This window comes from Pleurodeles waltl, chromosome 3_1 (genome assembly GCF_031143425.1).
Source record: "Pleurodeles waltl isolate 20211129_DDA chromosome 3_1, aPleWal1.hap1.20221129, whole genome shotgun sequence".
In the NCBI taxonomy this organism is placed as follows: Eukaryota; Metazoa; Chordata; class Amphibia; order Caudata; family Salamandridae; genus Pleurodeles; species Pleurodeles waltl.
Genome location: NC_090440.1, coordinates 610,571,700 through 610,586,402, shown reverse-complemented (window position 1 = coordinate 610,586,402; position 14,703 = coordinate 610,571,700). Strand labels below are relative to the sequence as shown.

The 14,703-nt window shown below is 44.8% G+C and overlaps 1 protein-coding gene across 2 annotated transcripts in view; it reads right to left on the bottom strand.

Moving 5' to 3' along the window:
* Window positions 1-14,703, bottom strand: part of HRAS (HRas proto-oncogene, GTPase) — a 300,976-nt gene that overhangs the window by 102,486 nt on the left and 183,787 nt on the right. For both annotated transcript variants that reach the window (XM_069223063.1, XM_069223064.1), the window contains exon 2: window positions 10,728-10,864. In XM_069223063.1, coding sequence (XP_069079164.1) covers window positions 10,728-10,838 — 111 coding nt within the window. In that variant the 5' untranslated portion in view covers window positions 10,839-10,864. The remainder of the gene's footprint in view (window positions 1-10,727; window positions 10,865-14,703) is intronic.

The window sequence follows — 14,703 nt, the reverse complement described above, 5'->3', positions numbered from 1 at the left end:
AGGCGGCGCGGTTACCGCGACAGGTGCTGTATCGTCCTAAGCGGGAGGGTGGGCTGGCGGTCCCTTGCCTCCTTCGCTACTTCCAAGCTACACAACTGCGTTTCCTTCTGGAATGGAGCCGTCCGGCTTCTGAGAAGCATTGGCGCTTCATGGATCAGGCAGTGGCTGGCTCTCACATATGGAAGGAACCCTGGCTTAGGCGTTGTCACAGAACGTGGGGGTTGTATATAACCCCAGTCACAGAGGTTTTGATGAGGGTATGGGGTCGGGTGGCCGGCAGAGTGGGCTTGACGACCTTTCCGTCCCCAATGACTCCCTTGGGTGCGAATCCTGATTTTGGTCCGGGCCTACAGTCTGAAGCATTGCGTGAGGGGGGCTGTAAAAGGGTGGGATATTTATTCGACAAGCAGGGGGTTATCCCCTTTGACCAGCTGAGGGAGACATATGGCCTAACCGAGGCTGATAGGATGATGTACTATCAAATTCGACATTGGGCCCTGCTTCCAGCCAATAGGACCTTAAATGACAGGCCGTTAACACCGTTTGAAAAATGGATTCTCATGAAAAAGGACGATAAGCGAGTGGTTTCTGAACTCTATGCCCTCTTGCGAGGGGAGGCCCGCCTGCCCAAGACTAAGGGTCAATTGAGATGGGAGAAGGAGCTAGAGAGAGAGTTATCGGATGACGAGTGGGAGAGTGTTTTTATAGGGCGCACCACACAGCTTATAATGCAGCAGGTACAGAGACAGCCTATAAAGTGGCCACCTCCTGGTATTACACCCCAACAAGGACCCATGCTTGGGATCACGATAAATCTAGTCTTTGCTGGAGGGGGGGGGTCGCTTGTGCATATATTATGGCACTGTCCCAAACTACACCGGTACTGGAAGAACATAATAGACACTGTTGACATGGCTTTTGACACTCAGATCCCTAGATTCCCTGCTTACATCTTGCTGGGCCTTCCCAACCCTCTCACTTTTCCCCTGAGGTCATTGAAGGGACGGCAGATGGCTTTAGCTTTAAATGCTGCAATACAACTGTTGTTATCCGTGTGGGGGACTGAACAGATCCCGACAACGGTTTAATGGCTACACAAGCTCTGGTTTATCCTCGCTATTGAAAAGCTCACCCTGACTTCTCAGCAGCGGAGCGGGGATTTTAAAGAACTTTGGCAACCATACTTACGTATTCTATCCGCAGAGTTTTCAGAACTGACATGCCCAACCTATTTGAGGGTTCTGAATTTGACTTGAGTGGAGGGGTGCAAACTTTTAAGGAGATGTACATATAGGACCAGGACTACATTGTAAAGGAGCCTGGGATTGTTTGATTCTTGCACTACCAGCAGCCGTGGGGAAACATAGTTGTATCTTGTACTTAATATTTTTTGTTTTTCTTTCCTACTGTTTCGCATGGAGTAAGCGAACTATGAGCCTCTCGGCAAACTGAGATGTGGTGCATATGCAATGTTTTATAATTGAAAATCAATAAACCGATTTGATCCATAAAACATCAAGTAGTCTAAACACGGGTAAAAGACATGATCTGAAAATAAGAAAACAAGAAAGCTGCCAGTGACTTTGCTAACTGCTGGAACTATGGGAAGATTGATGCCCGCTAAACTCCCACCTTCCATGCAGATGATGATAGGTGGTTGAGGATCAAACACCTGCACTCCAGGAATGGATGTACTCACCAAAAACTCGCTGTGACAAAGTGTTTCTACAGTGTACCATCTTGTGAAAAACACTTTCCAAATGAGGCAGATAGTCGCAGTAGTGACGCTGCATAAAACCAGCATAACTCATAGTTCTGTTCTCTGAACTCCAAATAATGATGTGTTTTTCCCTACATAGCTCGCTCTCCCTGAAACCACCTCCTATCCTAACAGTACATCTGTAGCTCCTGTTATTGTGTGGGTTGCATTCTGTAAAAGAGTTTCTGAAGCAGTGCACCCCACTTATCAACAAAACACAAACAAGTTCTCTGAACGGAAACGGCAAGGCCAACGCTCCTTGCACCGCCCTCTGAAATCAGCGAGTCATCACCTCACACCACAAGATAGCATAATGCTACTCAAGCCGTCCCAAGGGCCACACTGCATGCACCATGTCATGACACTGCGACACCAAGCATCACCGGGAAGGGGCCACTGATCCGAGACATGGGTGAGCTAGTACCATATACATCATTTAGAGCCGTACAAGGAGACAATAGGAAACGTGCAGCAGGGTGTTCTCTTAAGGCAAGATGATGTCATGAGGTTGGATCAAATATCCTCACAGTGAAGCATATTTGAAGGAGTCCATTAACGCACATAGAGTGGCGTCTTCTCCACAGTCTAACCACCCTGTAGCACGCTGGTGCCAATGGACACATACAAACTAATCATTCGTTTCAGCGCAGACAGGCGACCTCTGGCACCAGTTCCAAGAAAGACAAATAAAGTTGAAAAAACACAACAACAACAAATAAACCAGTTCCACTGAAAAGCTTTTACTGAAAGCTCCTAAATTCAGATTTCAAATAATAACTTGCCCAGTGAGTCCTGCCCAATCAGTGCCCACCTGCGGAATCCATTTATAGGGATTTTCTGATGACCAGTTTTGAGAAACTGGTTTTTTTTGTTGTATACTCATTTTTACGTGTAAAAATGCTATTCACATGCAAGGGCGGCCTCCACCAGTGCATTTTGATTAATGGCTGGCCATCCACGAGAAGAGAGGAGAGGAGAAGATTGGCAAACTCGTCTGCCCCATTTTGCAGCTGCAGTGCAGCGAACATACACACATTGGACACGCAAGGATGGGACCATTTACATAGTCCAAATCTCGCGTGGACAGAGTGGGAGGGGAATGAATTTGTGTCTTTGTGTGAGACTTCCAGGTCCCAGACTCCTCTTACTGATACTCCACAGGGTCAGACAATGGGAAGAGGGGGAATCCTGGAGGAACATAGCTCTGTGCGAGTCACAGCCTTTTACCTGCCTCCATTGTAGGTACCCCGCCTACCTTCTGGGGATGCTTTACAGCTTGTTAGGTCTACTAGTGACCCATGCGGCTTGCGACTCCAGCCTCTCATCACTAGAGCTGGGACCTCCACACCACGATGAGCACTGCCACCATGAGATAAATAGTTTAAAGAGGGGATGGGGGTGGAGAGAGAGAGAGCCTAGGATGAATCAAGTTATGTATATGTGTGCTCAGTGAGTAAGTAGGTATTTGTTTAAGCACATGATTGTGTCCCTTAGGCCTCGTAGAAGGGGAAAAGGGTCATCATTGGCATATCTGTGGTCATTCTTAGTGATAGCCTAGCTAACCACAATTGGGGGCTCATCAGCAAGGTGTTAAGGGCATTATTGACTACATAATGGCGTTCCCTGACAGAACGCCGGTCCATAAGTTGCATACTCTGGGAACTTGTGGCAACATTCTTGCTGTTCAATGTAAGATGGAGGTAAAAAATCCTTGCTTCACGATGGATATCTTGTGTATTTGATGATAAAACTTTGCTTGATATGCAGAGATTGTAGGTACGTGACAGTAGAGTATGGATCTACTTGACTAAAATAACAAGCTAATGTTTGGGATCAAAATGAAAACCTGTTATTTCTGGCTTCTGGAAAAATACTGTTTCTTTATTAACACAAGCTACTGTTCAGATAACTGGAGCTCTTTAAAGCGCTTGCACTTTGGCAAAATCTTTTGTTACAAAAAAAGCTTATAGCACGCCCACAGCTTTCCCAATACTTACCACTGGTAGGCTTCCCAGGTCACTCATTTTCTTGCTTCTAATTGGTCAGCAGCAGACTCTCACGTCATCTGGCTGCACTTCCTCTTTTCGTTTCTCAGCTTCATGGAATTTGGACGAAGCACCCTATCCGGTTGGCGATGAGTGGCTGACAACCAGTGTCCCACTAACGTCACGCTTCTGAGGTCCTTTTTTTTTCACTCCATGCCCGCACTCCATACGAGCAGATATGTTCCGTCTTTACTCTGCTCCTGTGTCTCTCGGGCCGCTGCAGTAGGTCTGCTTTGCTACAAACTGCAATAATGTCATTCTGGCGCCCAGGGAATCCTTGCAAAGGCCGTGGTATTTAGTAGGTTACTGTACACAGAACACCTTCACGAACGTGCTACAGACTCATGGGTGCCTGAAAGGCTCTGGTGCATGCAGACTCTAAAATGTGCCTGCTAGCCTTGTAAGCATGTTTGTGTTAAGATACTTTCATAAGCAGTTTAATAATACTGCCCTCCTTTCTTTTCATGTTTTATGTAACACCTCGCGATTGTGAAGAACGTCTCCACCACCCATTTGTATAAGTGTTTTGCTATATTAGCCCCCGCTGTTATTTCCCACACTCCCTTGTTGCCAAACCCTCTCCGCTAGTCGTTCTTTTATTTTAGCATTTAACTCAAACTCACTCCAAAAAGCTAGTTCCTTTCATGCTCGCCGCTAATCCCTCCCCTCCCACACGCAGCCGGGCTGGACCAGGACTTGGTAAATGGTTGCCGCAGCCCAAAGCCAGGAGAAAAGAGGCAGGAAGCTGGTCTGCTTATCACTCGCCACCAGCCCTCCCTCTTTAAAAACCTAAATATAATATTTTCAGGGAGAGATCAAGTGATTTGCCCAGAATCACAGGATGTTGAGCGGGTGGCAGGACTCACCCCAGTTCAAAGTTGGCGGCTCTAGCGTTAGGCCACATCTATCTTGATTTAAGTTTGTCACCCTCCCTTTAGTTTCACCCAACCCCCATGCCCTCCTCCCACTCTCTTTCCTCCCCTCCTCCCCCATGAAGCTTGATTCCCCCATCACTGTATTTTTTCACATGTTTCACGGCAGCTCGGCAGTCTATGTAACATGGCTTAAAGTAAAATTTAAAACCGACAAGATGCAGTCAATGTTGGGCACTTAATAGTGTTTTTTTTTTTTACTGTAAGCCAGCCACCCGCACTGCTGCGCAACATGTAAAAAAACATATTGACAAAGCTAATAGATTTTGCATAGGCGAAACCTATTGGCTTTGCCAGTGCCTGTTTAATTTCCTGGTGAAATGTCTATTTTCAAAAACAATAAAGCGGATTTTTCAGACAAACTTTCTGAAACATAACTGAAGCTAAAATGTGAACAATAATAATTCATGCTGAGTTTGGGACGTTTTTGCCGATTTTTGGTACCACATGGTACTTCCTTTTAAGGCTGCTATTTCTGTACTTATTTTGAAGAATCTCATCATCTTTTCTAATTACACATTTTTTAAATTATCACAACTGCTCTGAGGCCTGAGCATTTAAAGTTGGAGTAACATTTCTGCTGTGAATTCTTGTGATCTGTAATTGATCAGTAGCAATACTGTATGCACCAAAAGATTTATCTATGGTTGCTTTGTAAGATATGTGACTGTGATATCTGTATATATTTTCTAAGAACGCGCAGAAAGGATCTGAAATGTTTTAGAAAATGACAGACCATGTATCATAACTAGATGTTCTTAACTGCAACTAACACTTACGGCTCTTAAGGCACATTGGGGGTTATTACAACTTTGGAGGAGGTGTTAATCCGTCCCAAAAGTGACGGATATACCACCAGCCGTATTACGAGTGCCATAGGATATAATGGACTCGTAATATGGCTGGTGGTATATCCGTCACTTTACCGTCACTTTTGGAACGGATTAACACCTCCTCCAAAGTTGTAATAACCCCCATTATGTTGAAAAATCCACAGTTTTGCCACCATTGTTCACAGTTTTCCTTGGGGAAGAGATGCTCAACACGGTTGGGGAGGCTAAGACTGAGTTGTCAAGCACACTACTTGTGTACTTGTAATTTTGTTTGGGAAAACGGTACTGTAAAACTGATCATTTGCCTGTTTATTTCAGACTTTCAAACAATCAATGCTTGTAAAGCGCGGCTACTCACCCGTAAGGATTGGGGTGGGATGGGGAGGAACCTCAACCGAAGCCACCAGGGTTCCTGGCAATGGGCGCGGTCCGGGCGCAGACGGGCTTGCCTTCGGCGTGACAGCAGCGTGCGGCCACCATTAAGAGGAGGGGAGTGAGGGGAGCAGTCAGCTGGGCAGCAGGAGGGTGGGAAAGGTGCTTCAAGGGGAAGGTGGGCAGAGAAAGAGGGGAGAAAGGAAAAAAGCACTAGGGGGAAAATGAGGGGTGATAGAAGAAAAAGACAAAAAATGCAAAAGTGAAAGAGTGACAGAGAGAAGGAAAAAAAGGCAAAAAATAGAAGAGAAAGTCCGAAGGCAGCAGCAGCCAGAGGAGCTGTGGAGGGCAGCACACACCAACCATGAGGTCAGTGCAGCTGCCCTCTCAGCGCTGCGGCCGCCATTAAGAAGGGAAGGGGGGATTGGGGGGGGGGGGGGGAGTAGTCAGCTGGGATGCGGGAGGGCGGAAAAGGTGCTTCGCGGGGGAGATGGGGCAGAGGAAGAGGTGAAAGGAAAAAGCATTAGGGAGAAATGAGGGGTGATAGAAGAAAAAGGCAGAAAATGCAAAAGTGAAAGAGCGACAGAGGGAAGAAAAGAAAAGGCAAATGATAGAATTTGTCTCTCTTTGATCCAGAGAGACAAATGCAAGTGGTGGAAAGAAGGAGGAGGAAAAAGACTGAAAAACTGCGACAAAGAAAGGAAAGTTAAAAAAAAAAAAAAAAAACTCCAAAACTGAGATAAATATGCAGGGGGTGCCTGGTGGATGGTTATATCGGTGTGAGGTGGAATATAGACTATGCAGCCTTGGTATTTGGCACCCCTACTTTCGGATCCACAGGCCCTGGGCTTCTGAGCCAAACCCTGGGCCCAGCACTTTTGTCTTCGCATATTAAGCACTTTTCCTCATCACTCATTACCCAACTATTATGAACGTTGCAGCAGAACAGCAATAGGTTGAGTGTGTGACTCACCTTTCAACGTGTCTTACTTTTTAGCAACAAAAACAACAATTAGAATACCAGTGTGCTAGTGAACTGGTGGAGGCGGTGTATGGTCATAGGAAGAAACCCCTAGACCAAAAGTACCAGAATGTGGCTAGATGAGTATCCGCTCTATTCCCAGTTATTGGCAACAGATTCCAAACGGTTTACAGAAGGGGCGTGGCATGGCCCATATAAATATCTCACAGAACTCATAAATGGGAATATGTGTTTGGAAAGCTCTGGTAGAGTCAGCATGAATTCCTTCTGGCATGGATTCTGCCAGCACTTACCAGTATGTGTGCCAATATTTTAGAACCTGCATCAGGAATCAGTCACAAAGGCCCTGTGTATCTTACTTTAAGGGTGTCACTCATTACATTATCTCTGCTTGATCTGGAGCATGCATACAAACCGCTCTGAAGAATTCCAGAAGAAAAAGCACAGATGTTCCATTATGGTCCTTAGAATCTTCCCACCTCTCAGATTATGGAAACTCTAGATCTTCAGAGTAGAGTGCTAATTACCAGAGTGGCTAACCTCATCTCACTTTACTGCACTGTACAATCAGCAGTGCAAGAAAAAGTTTATAAAGTGTGCTTGTCTTGTGTAATAAACTGCTTATATCGACTGGAGGCCAGATTAAGATTGTGGTAGAGGGGTATGCCCATGTGGGCTACTGGTCCACCATATCTCAAGCGGCTTAATGTTCCTGCACGTTTGTCAGCTGTAAAATCTGGTTGGTAAAAATCACAGGAGGGCTGGCCAGATGCTGGTTAACATATATGAAGCATGACCCCCATCAGACCCATCCTAAGGCATGGGGGAGAGCATCGAACACTCCCCCTGCCAGGTCACAGCATGCCCTGTCGAACACCCTCCCCACACCTGCTCCATGTCCTATACCAGCTTCTCACGCCTACGTACCATTACTCAGAGCACATGTTAAAAAGAAGCATTAATCCTCACTAGATTGGAAATTCCACGTGTAAATTGACCAGGAAAAAACAGGTACACGTGGTTATTCCCCATTGCGTGGAGATTAATTCATAATTGCATGGTACTAGTGCTAGCTGGACGTGTGACTGCACCAACCAACAGTCGCTCCCCGAGTGGTTTCAAGACATGCAACATCTGCAGAAATCAAAGCTTTTTTTTTTTTAGGGGGTTGGGACTGTGTATAGATCATCTGTGCATATGTCACACTGCTGTATGGTTTAACTGGAATATTTGTTCATTAAGTTCGTGATTCTTCTTCAGTGGTCCCACTGTCCAACAGACTACACAGAACATTGCTAATATTGTAGTGCCAGCTCATACATCAATTATCTATCAGAGCTTCACCTCTGGGCCAGTGTCAGCTACATTGAAATTAGGAGTGGTCACTCGATTTGAACAGAAATCTCTTTCAAAGAAAAAACCTTCCAGCAGTTTGCCAATCTCTAAGCTCTCTTTAATTACTAAGCTCATGGTAGAAATTTTGCATGAACCACTGCTGAAACTCCTGGAGACACATAGCGTCATGGATACCAACCAGCTGCGATTCAGGGTGGTGCGTGGGGTGGCCCAACTAGAGATCAGTGACTGGCTCCTATGAGTCTGAGATGAGGGTTTGACAGGAGTGTTTCCCATGCTCGACTGAGCTGCAACAGATACCATTGATAATCCCTTGACAGTAGAGCATCTCAACAGAGTACCTGGTGTTAGAGCGGGTGAGACATAGATGGCCTAATTACTGTTAAACAGAAACAGGTGGTTCACCAAGGACATCTTTCGCCAGATGCCAGACATGCAGTCCCTCAGGAATCAGCATTTTCCCCACCTATGTTCAGCCTTGCCTGGGTTACACTGGTAAATGAGATCAATTTCGAGATGTACACAGACTATACCCATTTACAGGTGAGGAATGGAAAGAAGAGTTCTGCTGCAGGCTGCCACCAGGTGAACATCCAATGTTGGATGAGATGGAAGCAACCAAACCGTTTGGGGGGGCTGGGCGGGCGGGGGGGGGGGGGGGTAGGTTATGTTCATGTGGAAAACCACTGTGTCTTAGGAATTTCCTTCACCAGCCTTCCTAGATCTGGTACTTTTTCCATTACCTTTTTGAAACATCTTTGAGTCTAGATAAATCAGGATTTTTCCATGGGAAAAATTATTAAGCATATTGTTGGAGCCAACAATTACCATCCACAGTCAACTAGAAGAACAAGTTTCTTACTTTTTATAACACTCTTTCTGATGGACAGTCCATGTAACCACAGATTCCTTACCTTTTAGAATACTCCCCATGAGCCAGACTGATTCCGGAGACTTTTCATCGCAGTGCTCCCATGCACTGCTAGGTGGCATCGTGCAGCTCTGCACGGACTTCATTCTTCCCTGGAAGTGACGAAGTGGAGCTGCATGGAAGTGCCACCCAGCATGCCAACATCAGTTTCTTTCTTTTTGCACCTTTAAACGTGGTTCCGGAGCAGAGCTCCCACTTGTGTCAGTCTTCTGATAACTACCAGAAAACAAAATCCAGTGTGCAAGGGAACAACGTCCCCACCTTCAACTATATGTTTTAAACCATGCTGTGACTGCAAAAAGCAGATGTCAGTCATGGATCCGCATAAGGTGTGTCTTCAGTGTTTGGGCTTGTGGCACAACTTTAGATCATGGGATGAGTGTGCCCTCATGCACCCAAAAGTGATATGGGCCTGTTAAGACAAACTGTACATTACCAAACACAAGACAAAGCCACTTGCCTCAAGTTAAGCCCCGCTCTTGACAAGTCAAAGGCATGGTCTTGCTTCTGCTCAAGGCTGCCCCCTTGAGAAGTCTTCTTTGTGGCTGAAGTTCTGCTGTAAGTCGAAGTCCAAGTGCAAACAAAGTGAAGTGGGCCTCAACCCCATCCTGCCACTCTCTATCAAAAGAGAAGTTGTGAGGACATCAAGGTTCCACCTGATCTCGCTCCTGATCCTTGACTGGGGAGCAGATCCTGCAGTTGATCCTGATGTGTCCCAAGTTACCTAAGCCATGGACAATGACACAGCAGGTTGGAGCATATAAGGATGCCATGCTGCATATCTATGGCACTGTTATACCTCCTTCTGGTGCAATTTTAGGGCGCTAAGATCAAAAGTGGATCACTGGCGCCTTGGGAATACTCTAAAGGTGAGGAATCTCAAAATGGAAGTATTCGTCAAACATCTTGCACTTTTTGGATACCCAATACCAGATAGATGTGAGCATGGGTATCTTTTTGTTAAGGACCTGTTATTGCAATTCCTTGCATGTATGTTGCCCTCCAGTTGTATGAAGTGCCTGCAAATTAGGAACACATGCCACACCTTGCCAGAGATGGTACAACTTTGATGACTGCTTGGTGGTGGAAGTGTAAAATACAAGAGCTTTACCATGGCCCATACCCGAGACCTTGTACATAAGAACCTTTAAGGTTCTCAAGTGCATGTTGAACTAGACTTTAAAATGCAACGCCAGCTCAGATACCTAAGAACATAATACCGAACTCCTTAATGCAGCTTAAATTATATAGGTAACACAAGGGGTCTTGTAAACTAACATAACAAAACACTGCATCGTTTTACTCAATGAAGAAGGAGTAGATGCACTGTGTATCTATCTCCCACTTCTACACCTCGAACAACTTGCCTAAGCACACTATTCACAACTGAAATGCACTTTTTTGAACTTGTGAAAACCTCAGAGGTGTTCTTAAAAACAAAGCAAGTGAAAGAGAAAAAGAGGGCCAGTCTGTCGGAGAGAGAAAGTGAGAGGTGCTCTACACGTCTTACATCTTACCTCTATTGTGGGGTCATATTCATCTACAAAGTGGTTTTGGATCAGTTGAATAGTCAGAGCGCTCTTCCCAACACCACCTGCTCCCACCACCACCAGCTTGTACTCCGTCATCTTCTAAGGCTGCTTTCGGGATCACTCTGCAGGAAGAGACACCTCAGTCAGAAAAGCATGCAGGTGCAGCAGCATCACCAGAGTATGGCAAAGTTTAATAAGAGGTAGGAGCAGACCGAATGCTCCAAATGAGGCAACCAAACCTTCTAATCACCCCAGTCCTATAGTAGACGCATTCCCCAGCACAGTTCCCAAACCACACACACTTGCACCACTGTTCCTCAGCACTAGTTACACTCCGAACGTCTGCAGCAAGCCATCTAAGAGCCCAGATAATTTAGTATATTATGTATGGTATGTCACAATATCATTCAGCAGTGAAGCATACTTGTATGGCAGCAACAACGTAAAGTATTATGGATGGTCATGGTCAATGGATGAAATACTAGATGGCCCTCTTGCATTACATTTCCGCTGCATTAGAGTGGATTCCCAAATAACACAAACTGCAAGAAGGCTGTACTGGTTAGTTCACATATGAGGAATCAAGACTTGTAAAGAATGCTTGTGCATAGGAAGCATGTGATTTTCAACTGGAAACAAGATTAGTTTAGAGAAGGCATGTGGGCTGGTTCAAGCGGCTGCTCCACTTGTAAAAGGAACATCAACTTGCCTCTGAAAAACAACCTGACCTCGGGCGAGTGCACACAAAGCCCATTGGGGACACCTCCAAGAAGGTTTGCCACTACTCGGATGTCATTAAAACTTCATGCTACAACACACTGAATTATATAATACACTAGCCAGCAGAAAATGGAGGTCTTTAAAATTTCCTGGATGATACACACTATCCAACAGAAAAGGTCTTGAAAGTTTGCTGACAGGCAGAACTTTCATTATAGTCACAAAGAGCAGATAAATACAACTGAAGTTATACGTTTGTCAAGTGGGACAATTTACACTACCATTTACCCACACTGTGCAATGTTTCTGCGTGGCCTGAGCTGAATTCAGAAAAGCCCCAACCATCCCATTAAAGTGAATATGTTTTTTGTTTTTCTTTAAAACCAAAAATGGCTTTATTTTAGCTGTCCCCTCCTGCAAAAAAAAAAAAAGGGGGAACATTTTCGTCTTCTTTTATTTATTTTTGAATTAAATAAAATATTTCAGCCCTTGAAAATTTGATGGATGGTTCTTTCTGAATTTTTGGGTTTTGTTTTGAAGTTCAAATCATCAAAATTGCTTTCGATGGTCCACATCTCCCAGTAACGACTCAGCGGGAGTCCCCAGATCCCAGTAATGATTAAACACGGGTCCAGATAATCAAATGTTTAAGAAGCACTTCCCTAGAGATTTCGCACAAAAAAGTAGGAGTAACTTGCAGACCAGAGTTACAGCACTTTTCTCGGACTAGGTTACTCTGTGTTAACATCAGCATTTTGCAAGAGGTACCTACTCCTCGTGTATGGAGCAGTACTATCACGTCACTTAAACTACCTGGAGAAATAATAGAAATAACAGCAGTAATACAGATGCACCAAATTTCCACACATATCTAAATTAGGGTCCAAATACTTGCACATAAGGAACGATTAGTTAGATCAATGCAAACTATAATATAATAAGTAGGCATTTGCTCTTACAAGTGTCTTACAACATAAATTACTGTTAATTGTGGAAATGAGCAGCCTACATATCTGCTTCTGAGGCTTCTTCTCTTGTCTGACCATTTCTCACACCTGTAATTTACCCATCAAGATTACTGTTCCTGTGTGCTTGGCAGGCGTGAAAGTCATTTAGCAAAAGTCCCTTGGACGTTGGTTTACCTCTCATACAGTCTTTTCAACTCTAAGGTTTCAGAAAATAATAATTACTTATTTTTCTAGGCCTTCGTAGAATTCAAATATGTTTGTCCTGTGGATTCCGGGGTCAGAACATAGGACCTTCCTGTATGGCATCTCTAAGTGGCATGGAAGTGCGGTACTCTCTTCAGGGACTTATTTAGTTGAATATTCCTGTACTGAGAAATGGTCCCTGGGCTAGCCAGAGGTGGTACATGGAGCGGTAAGAGGAAGGGGTTTCGAATCCAAAAGTCTATTATAAAAGCAATTACAAAATGGTAGGCGAGTTATGCTGCGGTGACCCTTCAAACAGCGAAACTAATAAGCGCATACTGAGAGTGAACCCCGGGAACAATCGCCAAAGTGAATTACCTACAAAATATGTGGAACAAGGCTCCCGCCAAAGGTAGCGCTTAGACTATGGGCCATAGGATGCAGCTGTTTTTGGAGTCATTGAAGAGTGCCCAGCATGAATGGGCGATTTTCATTCTTTTCAGTTTCTCTATATTTCCGCACTTCCTTTACATAGACCGTTCGGTTGCCACACAAGCTGCGTAAGAATGACCTAGAGGCAAATATGCCTCAGGTAGCGCAATTCATAATCAAAGGCATGTCAGATAAAACGTGACACACAAATATATATCATATAGACTTTTTCGCCTGTTACAGGTAGTGCGCTGTTGCAAATTATTTATATTTCACTTTTGCCACCTCTGTACTAATATTTACGTTCCCAAAAATACTTGTCTCTCAAACAGTCTAATACAAATCTTTGGTAGAACTGGCAATGCGCAGAGTGTAGGCCAATTTGTAAATGTATAGCAACCCTTAACTTTTAAACGAGGGACCATTCCCATCAAATTGCTCTTTTCGATTGAATGCTTTGGGCTGCTTTTGCGCACTGTAAGTAATTTCTACTGCGCGACTTCCCAGGAAGGAGAAAAACAACCCTGACATGACAGGCAGACAAACAGGACGGTATTGCTGTCAGAAACCCTGTATGCAGGGCGCTTGAAAAAGTGAGCCAACAGGGAGCCACGATGATCGTGCCAACAAATCTAGCTGTGATAAAACTGAACAGCTGAGGTTCCAGCACAAAGGATGGTCAGGAGACATAAGTATCGTGCCTGTGGTTTTCATTACGGTCAATTTAGTGGGTGCCTGTATTACCCTTTTACAGCCAGAGAGAAACACAAAAGGTTTTCCCTTTCACCTTAGATATTCAGGTGAGGCCGCGTCAGTAGGTGTTGTATGAAGATGGCCGCCTGGTTCCGGAACCATCTCGACCACTTCCGTTACACTTGCGATTGCCTGTGACAAAGCCCCTGATCTAAAACTGCAGATGAAAAGCATTCGATCCAGAGGGTGCCACGTATCACTTGAGTCCCCCCCCACCACTTGAAAATGACAACTGTGGTCATTTGTTCATGAGATCCTTCAGTATGGTATCCACAAAAAACTTCTGTTAGAGATAGCCCTTTTACAGCACAACCAGACTCTCGTTTACATTCTGATTTGGAGATCTTAGAGCAATATCTAGCCTCCCTTTTCAGTTTGAATAAGTTTTCACCAGGTTGAGGAAAATGTTACTTATCCTGCAGGTATCTATTCATAGTGTGTATTTTATTTTGTCGAACGATAGGTTGAGATGCAGCTGGACTCTGGGTTTGAACCCAGCTATGCAAAGCTAGTCGTGTTTTCTAAGGAGCACGCCAGTATTAATGTCAGTACAGACTGAATCCGCAACATCATGCATTCTACATATGTTGGCCTTTGAGCAGGTCTTGCGTTCGGACACAATCTCCTCCCCCCTCTTTCTGTACTCATTGGAAAGGTATCTGACGAGCATCTGCTTCTCCTTTAATTGAAACCTGTTGTAAATGACATCCAGCCACCTGCGACCTTGTGGTAAGAGGAGCCCAGCAGAATTGGCTATACACTAATGTGGAGCTGCCCCCACTGTCTCTCTTTTGATCACAGCATCTAGTCTTTTTCTTACCTTATCGGGCAAGGAGTCAAAGGGGACCTGGCCTCTGATGTAGACTGAGTCACGGGGTGAGGGCTTCTACTTTTTTCCTACACTA